Raw genomic sequence first — 20,661 nt, forward strand, 5'->3', positions numbered from 1 at the left:
ACTGGACTCTTGCTGTTTTCTACAGCTACCTAAAAACACGGCTACCCATTGTGCGCAGTAACAATGATTTATGCTTCACAGGTGAAACCGCCCCAAAGAGACGTCTTTGCCCATTAACTGTAGGAAACAGCAAGAGTCCAGTAGCACCTTAAAGACTATCAAAATTTCTGGCAGGGTATGCGCTTTCGTGAACCACAGCTCACTTCTTCAGCTATCTAAAGACTTAACAAAATTTCTAGCAGGGTATGAGCTTTCGTGAGCCACAGCTCACTTCTTCAGACACAGCTAGAACGTGATTGTGATCTGTTGCCCATTAAGTTAGCTTCTGCATTTTCATAGAAAATGGGGTTGCAGTTTTAAATTGATTCTCTTCTATGTCCCCCATTAAAGAATGTATTCATGTATGCACCAATCTGCCCTGATCCTGCTCTCCAAACGATGCGGTGAGTGCCATTCCTAGTGTGAAAAAGTCCGATCTGGGAGGCAGAGCTGCGTAGAGGGGTGAGGATAAGTTGCGTTTCTTACTGGTGCTGCATCTGGGGGTGGGGCTTATAGCAGAAGAGGAGCGGTCCCTCTTCAGCCACATTCTTACTGGTACTCCAGCTTACTTTCACACACACACACACACACCCCGGCTAGATCATGCGCAGTCCTGCTCAAATATAGTGGTGATCTGCATGAGGAAGGTATGAATCTTGTCAGCATCAGGAAATGCGCAGCACAGTATTTCCCTTCGTGATGTCCTTTGTTGGATCGGGGCCAAAGCTTGTAAGGAGGCGACTGCGTTCTTAAACGCTGCACATGAAAGCCTGTGAGGCTGCCATCCTACACACCGGTTCAATGAGATTTCCTTCCGAACAAACATCCAGAGTACTGCACTTCTCGTCTTCTGTAAATCAGTGTTCTTTGTATTTTGTTAAAACTTGGTTGTCTTTTCAAGCTCCCTCCACCGCACATGAAGCTGCCTTATACTGAATCAGAGCCTTGGTCCATCAAAGTCAGTATTGTCTACTCAGACCGGCAGCAACTCTCCAGGGTCTCAGGCAGAGGTCTTTCACATCACTGACTTGCCTAGTCCCTTTAGCTGGAGATGCTTGGGATTGAACCTGGGACCTTCTGCATGCCAAGCAGATGCTCTACCACTGAGCCACAGCCCCTTCCACCTCAGCTCTATAGATGTCTCCTTTAATAGCTGACTGCACTTACACACAATTTCATGGGTCGTTTCGGAAGCTAGCTGTGTTGGTCTGTTGTAGAACAGCTAGACCTGAGTCCAGTAGCACCTTCCAGCCCATTCCTGAGCCTGGGGGCCGAATGGGCTTAGGAGGTGCTGTGACCCCTATGCTGGTGTCTGTGCCACTTGCGCCGTGCAAATTGGCATGGATGCTGATGTAGTGCCAATTGCGCCGGCCCCCCAGGAATGCTGCGCCGGCCCCCCCAGGGCTGCTGACCAGATTGGGCTAGCCTGAGTTATTCAGATCAGGGCTAAGAAGCGGACAGCGGGGATTTAAGAAGTGAACCCTCTACTGCCTCTCCCAGGCAGAGATGGAAGGAAGCCTCAGACATTGCAAAGGCTTCTGGGGCAACTTTCCTGCACGTGGCATGCATGCAGAGCACAAAAGAGCTGCCAGGAAGGCTTTGCCGCTTCTGGCGAAAGTGCATGCATGCGCACCCATGGGAGTGCATGAAGGAGGGGTGGCCACAGGAGGTCATGGTGCATAGGGCCCTATTTCGTCAAACCTGGAGCCAGCCCAGGCTGGAGGGATGTGTGTGCCTGTTGGCTTCCCTGCAGTCTGAGAACCATTGTTAAGAATGGGATTGCTTTATATGCGTCTCTGGTGGGACCTCACAACCTGAGTTCGATCCCAGCGGACGTCGGTTTCAGGTAGCCAGCTCAAGGTTGACTCAGCCTTCCATCCTTCCCAGGTGGGTAAAAGGAGTTTACCCCCAACCCAGCTTGTTGGGGGTAAAGTGTAGATGACTGGGGAAGGCACTGGCAAACCACCCCGTAAACAGAATCTGCCTAGTAAATGTCAGGATGTGACGCCAGCCCATAGGTCAGTAAAGGTAGCTTGCACTACCTTTACCTTTTTTACCTGATGGGGAGGAACGCATTTGATTCAATAGTTGCAAATGTGAGCCTGGAACTTCACTAGGGAGAGAAGTGTGTGTGTGTGGGGTGCAGTGCAATGGGTGGCAGAGCCAATAGCCCCCCCCCAGCTTTCCCCACCCAAATGGCCCCTTCCCCCTGCAGCTGTGCAGCAAAGACCCAATTGCCAGGTCTTTGGAATTGCCCGGCAACCGATAATTCTAGCCTTACTCCCAAGTACCTGCGCATAGCATTGATGGTTGAAGGGATAGATTTAGGATGGGAGATTAGGGCAGGTAAAATGGTATGTATTGCATATATTTCAATTTCCCCCCAAGTTGCCATTCTTTTTTAGCAGAAAAGAAAGCCCCCCTCTTTCCTGAATTTTTACATCTCTATGTGCAACTACCTTCACATGGATTTATGTGGAGGGGGAAGTAGTAAGTAATTCAGAAATACCATTTCTCTAAAATTAGGGAGTGTTGGGTTTTTGTTTGTTTGTTTGTTAAATTGCAGTTGCGTTGCTGAAATGTGAATGCACATGATTTTCATGTGCTGCTCTGCAGGGCCAAAGGATCCCAGCTGTCAAAATGGGCTAAATGGCCACATTATCCTGCTGGCAGCTGCTGATAGGGACGGTCTCTCCCCTCCCCTCCCCTCCTTCATGGTCTTTCACTGCCAGTCCTTTTACAGATAATACATTTCTAGTGCATGAAGTACAATGTACAGCAGTTACTGGCCATGTATGCAGGGGTATTTAGTTCGCAGTCCCTGCTGCACTACTTTGCGGCTTCTTTTGCATTATTCATGATCTTACCGACCTTCAGACATGACTTTGCTCTGGCCTCGTTCTTCCCCCGCAGTTCTAGGATCCTGTTTTAGGACGAATTTAAATCCTGCTTCGAGGCAAGAGCAACACAAATTCCCCCTATTTCCATGCTTAGCTCCTAACTTCGGGTTTCTCTCCCCATGCTCATTTTGGCTTCTCCCGCCTGTGTGCTTGCCCCTCCCATCCAACGCCTTTCCTCAAAGCAAAGCAGAAAAGAGGGAGTTAAACCTTCATGAAATGTGCAGGAAGACACTGAAGAAGGCTGCAAAGGTTGGAAAGCAGCTCCCGGGCCGGCAGGGAGCTGTTGAAGAAAGGTGGGGAGGAATACCCATCAAAAGCACAGTCTCTTTAAGAGCTGACCCGCCCCCTCCAAGTAAAGTGCAACAGGGCTCCGTTTTCAGGGGGAGGGACTCAGAAGCTCTGTGATTTACTGGGGATGCCTAATTAATCACAAGGTACTCCTGGAATTGGGAGGGGGGAAATCCCTCATGCATATAGTATTTGAGAATTCGGGACAGAAAACTGTACAGCAAACCAAACACAAATTTCCCCTGCAAAAATGACCACTGATTCATTGTGGCAAATCCAGATGCCTTTTCCTGAGACAGCATTTAGGGTTGCCAACTGTGGCTTAGGAAATCCTTGAAGGTTTGGGGGCGGTGCCTCGGGAGAATGGAGCTGGGTTCGAAAGCTTGTGTGGTGTTTTATACTAGTTTGGTCGGTCCGATAAAAGGTCTATCAAGGTATTCTGAGTGGTAGCAGCTCTCGGGCAAAGATCTTTCATATCTGAGGCCTTTTAGCTGGAGATGCTGGGGATTGAACCCGGGACCTTCTGTATGCAAAGCAGAAGCTCTGCCACTGAGCCATGGCTCTTATCACTTTGAGTACAGAGAAAGAGAAGGGAGGAACTTGGTTTGAAAATGGCATCCCCCCCCACAAAACACCCCTTTTAGGTGTTAAAAAGGAGCTGTGAATGAAGTAAAAGATGTGGCTGGTTGTTCCCCTGTGTGACACAGTACAGCTGATGGGCCAAAGAGTGGGACGGCCAGAGAGAAGCAAGAAGATAAGGCTGGAAGAATACCAGACCATGACTGCCGAGGTGGAGGAGGAGGAAGAAGAGGAGGAGGCAGAACATACCAAGGATGCTGCACAGAAACTCAGTCAGAAGCTGAAAGCCATATGCGGATTGGCCGACTTAAGGAATGGTACTTGTCAAATGCCTGTTTTGGTCTCTCTCCTCCCTTCCGCGTTCCTCTTTTCTGGCCTTGTGGTCAGATGCCTGCTCCGTTTAGATGCTTGTAAGGAAACTTGTGGAAGAGTCGGTGGGGGGTTGGAACTCATCTGCAGAAGCCGAAGACTGCGAATGGCATTGACGGCAGAGATGGTTTATTTTGCTTTCTCTTTTTTGTCATCAAGTCACAGCTGACTTATCAAAGAGTTGGAAGAGACCACCAGGGTCATCTAGTCCAACCCCCTGCACAATGCAGGAAATTCACAACTACCTCCCCCCCACACCCCCAGTGACCCCTGCTCCATGCCCAAAAGATGGCCAAGGTGCCTTCCCTCTCATCATCTGCCCAAGGTCATAGAATCAGCATTGCTGATGAATGGCCATCTAGCCTCTGCCTAAAAACCTTCAGGGAAGAAGAGCTTACCACCTCCCGAGGAAGCCTGTTCCACTGAGGAACTCCTCTAACTGTTAGAAAATTCTTCCTAATGTCTGGACGGAAACTCTTTTGATTTAATTTCAACCCATTGGTTCTGGTCTGACCTTCTGGGGCAACAGAAAATAACTTGGCACCATCCTCTATATGACAGCCCTTCAAGTACTTGAAGATGGCTATCCTATCACCTTGGAGTTTTCAGGTCAAGAGGCTGAGGTGGTTTGCTATTGCCTTCCTCCGTGTAGCAACCCTGGTATTCCTTGGTGGTCCCCCATCCAAATACTAACCAGGGCTGACCCTGCATATCTTCCAAGAGCTGACGAGGTTGGGCTAACCTGGGCTACCCAGGTCAGGGTCCTTATTTTGCATAATGATGCTTTATTTATTAGTGAGTTTCTTTGGGGGTCTCTTCCAAGGAGTTTGCCGTTTCCTTGGAGTCTGTAGCAGTGGACTTCAGGGTCTCCCTTGGCACAGAATTCTATGTGGTGCAGTGGTTGGAGTGTAGGACTAGGATTTGAGAGTTCCAGATTTGAATCCCCACTCTGCCATAGAAACTTGTTGGGTGTCCTTGGGCCAGTCACACACTCTTAGCCCGTCCTACCTTACAGGGTTGTTACGAGAATAAAATGGAGGAGAGAAGAACTATGTAAGTTGCTTTGAGTCCACATCGGGGAGAAAGGCGGGGTATAAATGCAGCAAGTTAAATAAATAAATAAATAAATAAATTGCAAGGAGTCCTGGCCAATCTGATCTCCCATCTTGAGGGAATCCTAAATTAAGTTCTTCCAACTGCAGACTTCAATATATTTCTGTTATTCCAAAGCTCTCTGAAGGCTCTCTGAAGACCTTAAATTAAAAGGTAGCTTGAGAATTGTGGATAGATTGGGGGAAGAGAGATGTGCTATGTGCAGATACTTTGGGGTCATCTGGCTGGGAACCTGCCCCGTTCTTCTCTCCCTAATTAGAGTCTCTGGCTGGTATTGTCATAGACAACCAACTGGATGAGCATCTTTTCCTCTCTGCTACATGCACAATTTGTGTGTTTCATTTTTCTCTCTGCCAGAACCCGTTGGCCTGTACAATATTGGATTCAGCTGCTGCCTCAACTCTTTGCTTCAGGTTTTCTTCATGAACAGACGCTTCACTGCGATACTCCGGAGGTGAGCGAGACCGGGGATGTCTGTATGCCCCCCCCCAACTGGGCTAAAACGGAGGATAAAACGTTCACTGTCTCAAGCCACGCTCACACGGAGTTCTGTTTAAGAAGCGCTCTTCAAATTCTTAACGTTCTTTCGTTCTTGTACATTATGGGCTTGTTCTTATCTTGTGAATGGCACGTATGGGCTGCTGAACATATTTCCAGGCGGTTCTGGCATTGCGTGGCAGAAACACCAAATAAGAGCATTCACCATGCGGATGGTCCTTCCCTTTCTGTGCCAGTGCCATTCCTGCCGCAGTGACCAACTTAAATAGTAAATGCTTTTGAGACAAATTCATACTGATGGTCTAGTCATTCAATAAGTAGATCTTTGGTGAGAGCCAGCATGGTATAGTGGTTAAAAGTGGCGGACTCTAATCTGGAGAGCCGAGTTTGATTCCCCACTCTTCCAGATACAGCCTGCTGGGTGACCTTGGGCTAGTCACAGTTCTCTCAGAAATGTCTCCCTGTCACCTTTCTTACAAGGTGTATGTTATAGGGAGGGGAAGGGAAGGTGATTATAAGTGGCTTTGAGAGTCCTAAAGAAGGTAGAGAAAAGCAGGGTATAAAAACCAACTCTTCTTCTAAATGTACATCGCAAAATGACCTCAATCTCTTTATGCACACTGTTCCGATATTTTTTTAACAACTGGTCAAGTTCACCATAGACGTTGCCTTCACTTAATTTTATTTATTTACTTCATTTATACCTTTTACCCCGATGGGGAGCCAAAGTGGCGTATACCGTTCTTTCCTGCATTTTATCTTCACAACAACGCTGTGAGGTAGGCTAGGCTGAAAATGTACAGCTGGTCCAAGGTCACCCAGAGAGCTTCCATGGCAGAGTGGGAATTCCAAACTGGGTCTTTCAGATCCTAGTCTGACACTCTAACAGTGCATTCCTAAGGAGAGTTAAAAAGGTAAAGGTCCCCCTGTGCAAGCACCGGGTCATTCCTGACCCATGGGGTGAAGTCACATCCCGACGTTTCCAAGGCAAACTTTGTTTGCGGGGTGGTTTGCTATTGCCTTCCCCAGTCATCTTCCCTTTACCCCCAGCAAGCTGGGTACTCATTTCACCGACCTCGCAAGGATGGAAGGCTGAGTCAACCTTGAGCCAGCTACCTGAAACCGACTTCCGTTGGGATCGAACTCAGGTCGTGAGCAGAGCTTGGACTGCAGTACTGCAGCTTACCACTGCGCCATGGGGCAGAATGGGCTTAGAGTGGAGTAACTCTCTTAAGGAATGCACTGTAACCCTTACATGACACTGGCTCTCATCTTTGGAGGAGACAAGAAAGAATTTGCAGATAACTCTTATCTGTTTAGGTTGTGGAAACAAATCAGGAAGGGAGCATGTTCGTTAATTTTGTGCAGCTTAGAGTGCGATCCCTAAGTATGCTTACTTGGAAGCAAGTCCAATGAATATCCGGGCTTACCACCAAGGAAGTTACAGTTAGGAGTACAGCCTTCAAGGATGAGGCCTGGTTTTTGCTTGACTGTGACATCCCGGTCCCGGCCCCCGTCCTCTTTTGCAGGATTAAAGTGCCGTATGAAGCTGAGGAGCAGAAGTGGAGCGTCCCTTACCAAATGCTCTTGCTCTTGGAGGAGATGCAGCAATGCAGGCACAAATCAGTGCATCCCATGTGTCTTGCCAACTGCCTTTCAAAGCACAGAGTCAGATGTAAGGAGCAACCGGGGGGTTTCTTTCACCGGCGGGACGTGGTTGCTCTCTTCCCCATGTAACTGAGAAATGGGGAAATGCAATTGATTGGGCATAGCAGCAAAATACTACAGTTTAGTGTTGAGTGGATGATGGGCCAGGATGGGATGCTGGTGGAAGGAGGGTGTCTTGGCCATCTTCCGGGCATGGAGTAGGGGTCGCTGGGGATGTGGGAGGGAGGGAGTTGTGAATTTCCTGCATTGTGCAGGGGGTTGGACTAGATGACCCTGGTGGTCCCTTCCAACTCTATTATTCTATAAACTGAAGGAGAGGAACACATGAAGCTGCCTTATACTGAATCAGACCCTCAGTCCAGCAAAATCAGTATTGTCTACTCAGACCGGCTCTCCAGGGTCTCAGGCAGGGGTCTTTCGCATCACCTGCTTGCCTATTCCCTTTCACTGGAGATGCTGGGGATTGAACCTGGGACCTTCTACATGCCAAGCAGATCCTCTGCCACTGAGCCACAGCCCCACCCCTGTGACCTGAAGCAGATGATGGGAGGGGAGGGCATCTTGGCCATCTTCTGGGCATGGAGTAGGGGTCACTGGGGGTGGGGGGGAGGTTGTTGTGAATTTCCTGCTTTGTGCAGGGAGTTGGACTAGATGACCCTGGTGGTCCCTTCCAACTCTATGATATGATATGAGCACAGGAAATAAACCTCCGTTATACTAAACTGTAACTTCTCCTGTTTGTCCAGTGTTCGTTCTTTATGATGCCTCTCAACTCTTCCTGATTCTCTGGAACCTCATTAAGAGCCAAATCACAAATTTAGATCTGGTAAGTTCTTGGCTTTGCAAAGAGGAACATTCTTAGGAGTCCTGGAATCAGCCTAGGTTCTGCATGATATTGGTGTCTTTTCTCCTTGGTAATTTGATTTCCATTCCAGTTTTCTAGCTGTCATGGAAGTTCCAGCTTTGCCAGCAGCTCTCTACACCCTAAGGGATACTATACAGCAGGGGTGCCCAACCTGGTTGAGCCTGCGGGCACATTTGGAATTCTGACACATCATGGTGGGCGCAGCATAAAATGGCTGCCACAAAATGGCTGTCTCAGGAGGCGGGGCCAGCCACGAAATGATTGCCACAGTCTAACTTCAGTAACACAGCACAGATCCTTGTGCTGTGGTCGCCCCCCTGCTGCCAAAGCAACTTTAAAAAACAAAACAAAACTGCAGAGTCAATCCAAAGCTTTGCTGGGCAAAAGCCCTACCTGGCTCCACCCACAAGGTGTTGGCAGTTCCTCAGTGGAACAGGCTTCCTCAGGAGGTGGCGAGCTCTCCTTCCCTGGAGGTTTCTAAGCAGAGGCTAGATGGCCACCTGTCAGCAATGCTGATTCTATGACCTTGGACAGATCATGAGAGGGAGGGCATCTTGGCCATCTTCTGGGCATGGCGTAGGGGTCACTGGGATGTGTGTGATGGAGGTAGTGGTGGATTTCCTGTGGTGTGCAGGGGGTTGGACTACATGACCCTAGTGGTTCTTTCAACTCTTAAGATTCTATGTCATTTACTGGCTTCCTGGTTGTCTCCCACCCACCCCTTTCCTTTTAAGGCGGAAAGTCTGACGGATCTGTACACCATCCGCTTGCGAGAGTACCTGGTGTGTCAGAAGTGCTCGCTGGAGACAAAGAAGAACAGCAACATGCTGATGCTCCCCCTTCCAATGTTCGATTATGATTCTCATCGGGTCAAGACCTTGGTAAGCGTAGTCTTCCATCGCAGAGAGCAGTCCCTCCTAGCCCGTACAGCATGTACAGAAGAAAGAAAAGGAAAGGGGAGCCAGGGAGCTTAGCTGTGCTCTTTGCCTAATACAATCCTCCTACTGCGTTTGCAGGAAGATTCGTTACGTTGCTTCTTTGCACCAGAACATCTGACGGAGGACAACGTGTGCTACTGTGAGCGGTGTGACAGGAAAACGGCGTGTCTAAAGGTATCCATCCCAAGTGCTACTGAGCCATGGGGAAGGGTTGCAGTCATCTAGAGACGCTGGGCTTTTCCGCATTCTCATTTTCCTTGCTTCCAAGTTCTTGTTTCTTTGGGGGGTTTGAGGTCAGTCCCGCATGTACTTTGCTCCCCCTAGTGGTCGATGTGATATAACACAGGTTTAAGTCCAGCGTCAAAACCTGTAGTTTATATCTGCAGGGAGATACGCTAGACTTCAACCTGTGTGATATCAAATCGACCACGAGAGGGAGCAAAACACATGTAGAATTGACGCACACACCCTAGGAAGAAACAGGAACTTTGAAACGAGGAAAACAAGAATGTGGAAAAGCCCTTCCTCTTTGGCATTTCATGGCTTTTACCTTTTAAGGGGAGCTTCTTGCCGAAAAAAGTACCTTGCATGAGACCAGCTGTAATTATTTGATGAATGAAGGATCCAGATATTCTGATATAGCTCCCTAATCCTTTCTTTTCTCTATAACTGGTCATGGCTTGATCCAGACCAGTTAGTTCTAGTTTTGAGTTCAGTTATTCTTGCGGCCACTGCATGTCCCACCTAGCCTACACAACTTCACCAGCGTGGTGTAGTGATTAAGAGCAACGGTTTGGAGTGGTGGACTCTGATCTGGAGAACCGGGTTTGATTCCCCACTCCTCCACATGAAGCCAGCTGGGTGACCTTGGGCTAGTCACAACTCTCTTAGAGCTCTCTCAGCCCCACCTGCCTCACAGGGTGTCTGTTGTGGGGAGGGGAAGGTGAAGGTGATTGTAAGCCAGTTTGATTCTTAAGTGGTAGAGAAAGTTGGCATATAAAAACCAACCACTACTCCTCTTCTTTTTCTTCTTCTAATATGTCTCCACTCTGGTTCATTTTTACTTCTATAATCTCTGCATTCCATTCTCCGCTTCTGATTATTTGTGTCTGCTGACTTGCAGGGCATGAAAGTAACCCATCTACCTCCAACCCTGACGTTGCACCTGAAGCGTTTCTGTTCCAAGCACGGCGACAGGACTCAGAAGATTGGCCATTACTTGTCCTTCCCTCAGAATCTAGACTTCAGCCAGATCCTGACACGAGAACAATATCAGCCAGAGGCTCCGGAGGAGGTGGAGAACTTAATACCATCATAATTCCATCTAGGAATGCAGAGCCAACGCGGTATAGGTTAAGACTGGGGAGACCTGGTCTCCCATTCAGCCATGAAATCCCCACTGGGTGACCTGCAGTCACACATTCTCAGTACAGCCTACCTCACAGGGTCATTGTGAAGATAAAAATGGAGGAGGGGAGAACTTTGTGTGCCACCTTGAGGAAGGATGGAAGATTGTGGTAATCTTATGTAGTTAATAGGTTGGTTATTTTATTCTCAAGAGGTATTATGAAATGGCATTTATTTTATTCTTGAGGTATTAGTCTGTTTTTACCTATTCTTGAGGGATTGGTCTGTTTTTATCAAGAGTTCCTAACCTGGGCTGATGTTTCAAGTGACTAAAAGCTAGATCTATTTCTACCCTGTCCAGCCCAGTTGTTTGTAGAGACGCAGTAGTCCCAAGACTACAACTTATTTATTCCATTTTTACCCTGCCCTTTCCCACCCCGAGATGGGCTCATGGCATCTTCCAGCAGTACATGCCAGACAAACATAAATAAAAAACCCCACATACAATACAGATTAAAATGGCTGTCCAATTTATACCTACTGCCACACTAAAAATTAAATCAGAAAGGTGAGGCAGCCCGTCATAATTGTAGGCAGAGGACCACCAAAAGATAGTAAAAAGGAACAAGGAAGGAGAAGGGAAAAGAAGGCCAATTTATTGATGGAACCGTCACCGCCTCAACCATATGGCTGGTGGGACATCTCCTTCTTACATGCCCTGTGGAATAGCGTTAGGTTTCTCATATCTGTGGAACAGCTGGAATAGCCCTGTGTAGACTGACCCGAGGCGCAGAGTGTTAAGCTGCAGTACTGCAGTCAAAAGCTCTGCTCACGACCTGAGTTCGATCCCGACGGAAGTCGGCTTCAGGTAGCCGGCTCAAGGTTGACTCAGCCTTCCATCCTTCCGAGGTCGGTCAAATGAGTACCCAGCTTGCTGGGGGTAAAGGGAAGATGACTGGGGAAGGCAAACCACCCTGCAAACAAAGTCTGCCTAGGAAACGTCGGGATGTGACGTCACCCCATGGGTCAGGAATGACCCGGTGCTTGCACAGGGGGACCTTTACCTTTAGACTGACCTCCTCAGATCTTGGGAGTCAAGCAGGGTTGGCTGTGTGGTCAGTACTTGGATGGGAGATAATCAGGGAAGACGGGCTGCTATGAAGTTCAGGAAGGCAATGGCAAACCGAGTGCTCATCTCTTCCCTGGAATGCCCCATAGATGGGGTCACTGTGAGTTGGTTGCGACTCTATGACACGTTCTTCTCTTTCTGTGGACGATCAACTGGATGCCCTATGGCAGGAAAAAAGGATGTTGCTTCAGCTTCAAGAGCATGGGTATTGACTTACTTTTGAAGGAAGACTGTTTTTGCCCTTTCTTTCTGTCTCTACTATTCCCCCTGCTCCACTGCTACTAAGCTTCTCTCCTCAGAGCCGTAGTCCAAGAAACACGATGGCCAAAGGGCCTAGGAAGCTCCCAGTGGCCTGTTTCATGACAGCGCTGAGGTATTTCCATCCCTGGATGTACTAATGCCAGCGTGGTGCAGTGGTAAAGAGCAGTGGACTATAATCTGGAGAACTGGGTTTGATTCCCCACTCCTCCGCATGAAGCCTGCTGGGTGACCTTGGGCTAGTCACAGTTCTATCTGAACTCTCAGCTGCACCTACCTCGCAAGGTGTCTGTTGTGGGGAGGGGAAGGGAAGGTGATTGTAAGCTGGTTTGAGACTAAGTCCTTAAAGGTAGAGAAAGTCAGCTTATAAACACCAACTCCTCCTCCTCCTCCCTTTCTTGGAACAAAATCAACTGGACTATATACTTATCAGGACGGTTTCCAGCCTGTCTTTTCATGTGTCTCCTCCTCAGCTGATCTGCTCGTCCATAAGTGTCTCTCCCTGCATAAGGTCTAGTAGTCAAGGGGTACTTAGTTACTAGTAAAATGTTCCTCACTCTGTAATGCAAACCCTTAAGGAGCAGCACAGAAAGTTACTGGTGGGGGGAACTTAGAAGAAGAGAAATTAATTTTTGAAAAGAACTGATGAAGTGTAAGCACCATTCTTTGATACGGAGGTTAATCACCCCGTGAGTGTAGTCCTCACTTCTTGGAAAGTTGTGGAACTGGTTTGAGCTTGTGTTGACAGCGTCTCTGTATGGCTTTTTGCAGGACAGCGGGTTGTATGATCTCTTTGCCGTTGTTGCACACTCGGGATCAGCCAGCTGTGGCCACTACTGTGCATACATTTGGAGTCTCACGGATCGCAAGTGGTATTGCTTCAATGACTCCAGCGTCTGTCAGGTGAGGAAACCCAACCCATATCTAGATCTGCTCCAGCTCTCCCATTCCTACATCCCGGGATCAACCAAAAAAGTGTACCAAGAAAGAATACCAGACAGTGCCCCCAATCAGGTTCTAGCAGATGCAGCTCATTGCATGGAAAGGTAGACAACCATTCAGACGCGTGCCAGAATGCATGTACCTTTCAGAGCACTACACTGCGGCTAGACTGTATCCTCTCTGGGATGCATGCTCTGAATTTTACACTGGGTCAAACCTTAACTGAGGGGACCGATTTGCAGACATAAATTAAATGGGTTAATCTGCTTTTAAAAGACTGCAACCTGCATTGGATCCAGTGATCTTTCAATAGAAGGCACTGGTGGTCATGGATCTCTCCCCCCCCCCCCCCAGCAACCCTTTCTTTCCCAAGGAAAATTGATTCCTGGGGGAGGGGGGGAAAGACCCATGTAGAGTAATGTGTGTGTGTTTAAAGTGCCATCAAGTCGCAGCCGACTTATGGCAACCCCTTTTTTGGGGTTTTCATGGCAAGAGACCAACAGAGGTGGTTTGCCAGCGCCTTCCTCTGCACAGCAACCCTGGTATTCCTTGCTGGTCTCCCATCCAAATACTAACCAGGGCTGACCCTGCTTAGCTTCCGAGATCGGGCTGTACCATGCTGTCTTCCCTCCTATGTAGAGTAATACCGAGGGTGAATATTTGTTGTTGTTGTTTCCCTTGGCATTCACTCAGTGGTCCCTCCTTCCTGCCCAATGTTTTAATTGCTGTTGTGGTTTTTGTTTGTATATTTTAGTTTTTGTTTTCATTGTTTCAGTATTATGGTTGTGTGTGTGTTGGTTTGAATGGTTTTTAAGATGTGCTTTTGTTGCGTATGTTCTTGCTTTGTTAGCTGCCTTGGTGGCCTTTATGAGGGTAGAAAGGCGGGCTATAAATTTTGTAGAATAAAATTAATAGCCATGCAGGCTGGTGGCAGGAGGACGGAAGAGGGAACAATTTCGTTCCCTTCCCTCTTCTCATTACAGCCCATTGACCTGCATGTCTATTTCTCCATGTGGGTCCTGCATCCTCCTTCCCTGGGGTTGGAAATGGCTGCTCGGAGGCAGGGGGAAGCTCTGCTTGTGCACGGATCTTGAATCACTGGATCCAGGCTGTTACCAGTATGGTGGCGGGAAGTGCCATCAAGTCCCAGCCAACTTATGACAACCCTGTAGGGTTTTCTAGGCAAGAGACATTCAGAGGTGGTTATAGAATCATAGAGTTGGAAGGGACCACCAGGGTCACCCAGTCCAACCACCTACACAATGCAGGAAATTCACAACTGCCGCCCCGACACCCCCTACTCCATGCCCAAAAGATGGCAACAAAAGCCCTCCAGGATCCCTGGTCAGTCTGGCCTGGAGGAAAATTGCTTCCTGACCCCAAAGGGGTGATCAGCATTTCCCTGGGCATGTAAGAAAGGGCCACGAGAGCCAAACACTGACACAACCCTTCCCGCACTGCCTCTCGTGATCTGCTTAAGTTCAGCCTTGCTGACAGATGGCCATCTAGCCTCTGCTTAAAAACCTCCCGAGGAAGCCTGTTCCACTGAGGAACCGCTCTAACTTGTCAGGAAGTTCTTCCTACTGTTTAGCAGGAAACCCTTGATTTAATTTCAACCCACTGGTTTTGTCATTGCTTGCCACTGCTTAGCAACCCTGGACTTCTCTGGTGGTCTCCCATCCAAGGACTAAACAGGGCCGACCCTGTTTAGCTTCCAAGAGCTTACAAGACAGGGCTAGCTTGCGCATCCAGGTCAGGACCATGATCAGTATAACTGTGTTAAAAATCCTCTTACAAGAAAAAGGATATTTGCCCCGTGTATTGACATGCATTCAGGATGGATGTGATCCATTCTGTGAATAATCCTCATTAAGTGTGCTGCTTGTGCCTTCTACCCTACAGGTGTCCTGGGATGACGTCAGGTGTACCTATGGCCATTCGAGTCTCCGCTGGTAAGGAGGCCTTTCTCAGTCTTAGTGCCAGGGCCAAGGTCCTTAGTAGTGTGGCTGGCACACTGCTACCTCGCCTTTCTCTAAGAAAAGCCATCCTGGATCAGACCAAGGTCCATCAAGTCCAGTAGTCTGTTCACATAGTGGCCAACCAGATGCCTCTAGGAAGCCCACAAACAAGATGACTGCAGCAGCACTATCCTGCCTGTGTTCCACAGCACCTAATGTAAAGGGCATGCTCCTCTGATATTAGAGAGAATAGGAATGCATCATGACTAGTATCCATTGTTACTAGTAGCCATGTATAGCCCTCTCTTCCATGAACATGTCCACTCCCCTCTTAAAGCTTTCCAAGTTGGCAGCCATCACCCCATCCGGGGGCAGAGAGTTCCACAATTTAACTATGCGTTGTGTCCTCTTCTTCATTCCCATTTCTTACATATCCTGCCGAGTGGCTCTCTGCAGAATTCCAGAGATATGGTTAAAGCCACTCTTGAAACTTTTAACAGGCTAGTCTAGAGATCTGACTATTTCTGGTGGTAAAGGAGGCAAGACACATTAAGACAGGCAGAGGAGAAAGGAGTATAGCCATGAGCAGTTTTCATTACCCTTGGCAATACCAGGAAAGCCCTTCTGCTCCAACCCTGGAACCTCGACTGCCGGCTACTCTCAGTTCAGTCTATGGCTGTTTAAACTGTAGGGTTTGGGGGGTCACCCCCGGCTTTAAAACAATTTTATTTACTTTTTTTATTTTGGCCTTCATTTATTATTAAATTGTGGATCTCCCTGCCATAGGATGTGGTGATGGCTGCCAACTTGGAAGGCTTTAAGAGGGGAGTGGACACGTTCATGGAGGAGAGGGCTATTCATGCCTATTAGTAAAAAGAGATACTAGTCATGATGCAGACCTATTCTCTACACAGGCAGGATGGTGCTGCCGCAGTCATCTTGTTTGTGGGTTCCTGAAGGCACCTGGTTGGCCACCTTGTGAACAGACTACTGGACTTGATGGGCCTGGGTCTGACCCAGCATGGCTTTTCTTATGTTCTTATGAGCCAGCGAACACACAATTTGGGAAGTCATACAGGACAATTCCCCTGCGAACCCAGTCACTTTCTTTCTTACGTGGCCAGGCTCGGAGCTATTAATCACTTTTCAGGTGACTGGTTTTTTGCCACACATTTGCAGGAGTGCAGCTCATAAATTGAATGTGAAGGGGCGTGGGGGACACGCAATGGTTGTGAGCCATAATTGGCTGGCTTCCCTTATCCCTGTTTATATTGCATGTTCCTTGCTGCCACAAACATTCTTTCTATACAACGTGCGACTTGGGGCTGAGTTAATAGCTACATCCTCTGATGTGGGCTGTCTTTTGCAGCCATCCGCTTCACGTACTCGATAGGATATAAATCTAAGGATTAGCTGCAGCCTAATCCATGTGCGAATTGGTTAGGACTTGCTCTTGCTTCTTCCTACAGGAGCGAAACGGCCTATCTTCTGGTTTACCGGAAAAAGGAGTCAGCAGCTGCAGTCTGATCCATAAGCTTACATCACGCACTGAGAACTCTGAATGGTTCTGGGGTGTGACTACGCTCAGAAGACAGAGCCGATGTATGAAGCACTTTCCCCTGCAAACAGCCATGGACAGCTGTGCTATCTTCTTTGTGCTATTGTAACTGAAGCATCGCTTCCCCTGCAGAAAAGGGCAGGACCAAGAAGAAGATGTAGCCGTTCAGGAAAGAGGGAGCCTACGCCTTCTCTGCACAGTACTTTCTGGCTTTCTCTTTGGGTGTGGCTACAGTACAACCTTGAATGGGTTTTATGCTGCTCGACAGTTAACAAGATTTTCACTAGGGAGTCCTGGGAATTTTAGTCCAGTGAGAATTCTGTTAAGAGGTTTACCCCTTCACAGAATGAGGTCCCAGGCTTTCCTTGGAAGAGGCAATGGGAATCAAACCAGTTTATTGGTAGGATAGATCTGCCTTTAGGTGGATGCTAAGAGCCCTTGTGTAACTTATCGGGCCAAGGAATACAAAGCTTGTGCTCTACCTATGGAGGTCAAAGCAACTGTAGTGTTGGGCATCGTATCTGCAGGACCGCCTCTCCTGGTACATCCCTCAGAGAACATTACATTATCTGCTCAGTTATATGTATAGACTTATCCTATGCAGTGCTCTGCACCCTGAAAGGCAGTGCATGTCTAGAGGAAAATGGCACTACCTTCCAGGGGCAGCGTATGGAATGAGGACATTATTTTATTTTTATTTATTTTCATTGTATACTCTGCTCTCACTCCCCGGCCATAGCCAAGCTCAGGGTGGCTCACAACACACTGGATACAATAAAATCACATAAAATTGGTCATAGAATAGATCAATAAATCAATAATTTCCAGCCCCACAAGACATCCATAAAATTTGTAAATTTGGCAGATTGCGCTCATTTCGAATCATAAGGACCACTGTTAGGCCTGCAGACAGCCAACGACTCCCACACCTCAATTAATCGATAATATAAAAATGAGAGAGGCCAAGGCCAAGAAAGCCCCAGCCCTGGTCGAGGACATCCTAACATTCTTTGGCCCAGGGCCCACAAGAAGATTACTATTTGCAGAATGGTTCAGTTCTTACCAGTATGGAAAGGGGTTTCATATGCACTTGTTATTATATTGTATCTACTCAAATGTTTGAAATAAGATCTGTGCGATCTTGGGTATGTATATAAAACTGTAATTAATGAGGGGGGCATGTAGAAGATGAGAGTCTTTGGGCAACTATATTTTTAATTTAATTTTAAGTATTGCCTTAGGAATAGAATGGTAACTTATTGTGAAAGCGGCCATAGTACTGTCGCTTATTTTTTTCATACAAATCGAAATGCAGCAGTATCATTTTATGGAAGTATGCCTTTTTTGGCGGAATGCTAAGTACGCAGAGAAGCGTCAGACTCACTGATTAAAGATAAAGTTGCCTTTATTGAGAGAACTACATTTTAGGTAGGAAAGCTTGAGAGACGGCCTTTAGCTGTCTTAACTAGCTAAGGAGGGAGAGAGGAGGGTAGAATAGCTTCCGAGAAGGAGGAGGAAATTGTCCCTAAGAGTATCAGTGTATGGACAGACAAGAGGTGTGAAAAGGGCGGAACAGTCTCTAGCCGTACAGCCCTAACTAGGTGACTACTTGCTCGCCCCCCCTGCAGGGTCGTCTTCTCAGTTCCTTTGCACAAAAGCAACTCTTCCAACAGCGTTTCCTGTTATCTTTCATTGCAAAAAATAAAAAGGAAAAAAGAACGAAAACAAAAAAAGGGTCCAGGAACTCCAGGCTCATCTTTCTAAGATCTGTTGCTATTAGCTTTGGGGGATTATAGTCGATTAGGATTGCCAATCTCCAGGTACTAGCTGGAGATCTCCCACTATTGCAACTGATCTCTAGCTGATCGAGATAAGTTTACCTGAAGAAAATGGCCACATTAGCTTCCTCACAACACCTAGCCATAGGCGTGCTTTTATGCTCGCCAGATTGAATGTCCTGCCGACTGCAGAAATAAGAGGGCGATTCGATAAAACTCAATTTTCAGAATGCCTGTGATTGTGTATTTGGTGCAATAGAGGCCTTTTATGCAGGGATGTTTCCCCGCAGCCCCTTCCACGCCGACTACTATCTGTGGCCATTTCCGCACAGCTGTTTTGCTCCTCCTCAGCTTCCTTACTGCAGCCCTGTTTTTGGAAGCATCCATGTGGTGTCTCCTTTTCACCTTGTTTCTGTGTCTCCCTCCCCCCCAACACACTTCGTAGGTTGGTATGATTTTTTTCTAAAAAATGGCAGACGAAGAAGAGTTGGTTTTTATATGCTGACTTTCTCTACCACTTAAGGAGGAATCCAGCCAGCTTACAAGCACCTTCCCTTCTCCTCACAACAGACACCCTGTGAGGTAGGAGGGACTGAGAGAGCTGTGACTAGCCCAAGCTCACCCAGCTGGCTTCATGTGCAGGAGTGGGGAAACCAATCCAGTTCACCAGATCAGCCTCCACTGCTCATGTGGAGGAGCGGGGGATCAAACCGCTACACCACACTGGCTCTCACTGCACACACTGGATGGGAAAGCATTTTTGAAGATCCTGTCCCCTTTGCCCTGTGGCTTCCATTTCCGCCTCCACATCCTGGAGGGCTTTTCTGGGCTTAAAAAAAGTCTCATGATCTTCAGAGGCCTCCTATTAGGGATTTCTCCCAGAAAAGGCATAATGAAAGGTTCCCAGGCCATCTCTGCACAATGCGTGCACATAGATGCGCACAATCGGCGTTTGCACTGGTGCATTGTTGCTTCTGTCCGATGGCACTTAATGCACAGGATCAGCACTTCACAAATATTGCATCTTTTGTATTAAATTTGGTAAAATCCACACACACTTTTTAAAAAATTCTTTGGGGTTGAAACCTGCCTCAAATCAAGCTCCTCTTGCAAAGCTTCATGGGGTTTAAAAATCCGCTTGTATTTTACACATATTTTTCTCCCAAGTTTAAAGATTCGTTTTGGATCTTATTGCTTATTGCCTTCCTAATCTTCGTCTCGTGGTAAATACTGTGGGTGCCCAGAAAATCTAGAAGGAAGAGAAATAATACAGTGGGACTTCAAGAAATACGAGTTGCAAACTGCCCTGTTGCCAAACTGGTTCTGAGAGGGCATTTTCTGCATTCTGCAGCAGCAACCCTGGGTTCAACAGGATTCCTGAAGGCCTGTCTTGAATTCCTAGTACACACACAGTAAAAACTACACATGGATTTCTGGCAATTTCTTGCCCAGAGTGCCTTCTCTTAAGGAATTTCATCTTCGATGTGTTCAGAAGAAGAGTTGGTTTTTATATGCTGACTTTCTCTGCCACGTCAAGAAGACTCAAACCGGCTTACAAGCACCTTCCCCTCCCCACAACAGACACCCTGTGAGGTAGGTGGGGCTGAGAGAGCTGTGACTAGCCCAAGGTGACCCAGCTGATGTCCTGTGTGGGAGTAGGGAAACCAACCTGGTTCACCAGATTAGCCTCCGCCGCTCATGTGAAGGAGTGGGGAATCAAACCCAGTTCTCCAAATCAGAGCCCACCGTTTAGATTTCAGGTTGCTCTTTATCTCCAGTGTTGTTACACTTAGTGACAAAGCCAGAATCAACTGCAAGAGCTAAGGAGCACGCTGTTGGCGCTGTCAGTCTCAAGGTTGTAGCTCCTGGGTTTACAACTGATCTCAGGCGACTGAGATCAGTTCACCTGGAGAAAATGGCTGCTTTGGAAGGTGGAGTCGATGGCATTATACCCCACTGAAACCCCTCCACAAACTCTGCCCTCCTCAGGCTCCACCCCTAAAATCTCCAGGTATTTCCCAACCTGAGCTACCCTAAGTACAGCTCTATTAAAAAAAAAAAATCCTGGCATGTAAAATAAACACTAATTCCAGCATAGAACAGGTGTAGCACAAAGGCCAAGAACAGAGACTAGAAGAAGAGTTGGTTTTATATGCCAGCTTTCTCTACCACTTAAGGGAGAATCAAACCAGCTTACAATCACCTTCCCTCCCCCTCCCCACAACAGACACCCTGTGAGGTAGGTGGGGCTGAAAGAGCTCTAAAAGAGTTGTGACTTGCCCAAGGTCACCCAGCTGGTTTCATGTGTAGGAGCTGGGAAACAAATCCAGTCCACCAGATTAGCCTCCGCAGCTCATGTGCAGAAGTGAGGAATCAAACCCGGTTCTCCAGATCAGAGTCCACTGCTCCAAACTACCGCTCTTAACCACTACAC

At 47.7% G+C, this 20,661-nt stretch overlaps 1 protein-coding gene across 1 annotated transcript; it reads left to right on the top strand.

Moving 5' to 3' along the window:
* Positions 1–3,942: 3,942 nt before the first annotated feature.
* Positions 3,943–16,428, top strand: USP18 (ubiquitin specific peptidase 18). Its single transcript, XM_056847408.1, has 10 exons — positions 3,943–4,123; positions 5,646–5,742; positions 7,316–7,461; positions 8,201–8,280; positions 9,054–9,200; positions 9,336–9,431; positions 10,381–10,551; positions 12,763–12,894; positions 14,836–14,885; positions 16,361–16,428. The coding sequence occupies exons 1-10, from the start codon at positions 3,943–3,945 to the stop codon at positions 16,416–16,418; spliced, it is 1,158 nt and encodes a 385-aa protein (XP_056703386.1). The 3' UTR covers positions 16,419–16,428.
* Positions 16,429–20,661: the final 4,233 nt, after the last annotated feature.

Source organism: Euleptes europaea, chromosome 3 (genome assembly GCF_029931775.1).
Source record: "Euleptes europaea isolate rEulEur1 chromosome 3, rEulEur1.hap1, whole genome shotgun sequence".
NCBI classification, from domain to species: Eukaryota; Metazoa; Chordata; class Lepidosauria; order Squamata; family Sphaerodactylidae; genus Euleptes; species Euleptes europaea.

Coding starts and splice junctions, on each gene's coding strand:
- USP18 (XM_056847408.1), top strand. CDS start 3,943: ATGGGCCAAAGAGTGGGACGGCCAGAGAGAAGCAAGAAGATAAGGCTG. Junction 9,432..10,380: donor GGAAAACGGCGTGTCTAAAG/GTATCCATCCCA, acceptor GCTGACTTGCAG/GGCATGAAAGTAACCCATCT. Junction 10,552..12,762: donor AGCCAGAGGCTCCGGAGGAG/GTGGAGAACTTA, acceptor GGCTTTTTGCAG/GACAGCGGGTTGTATGATCT.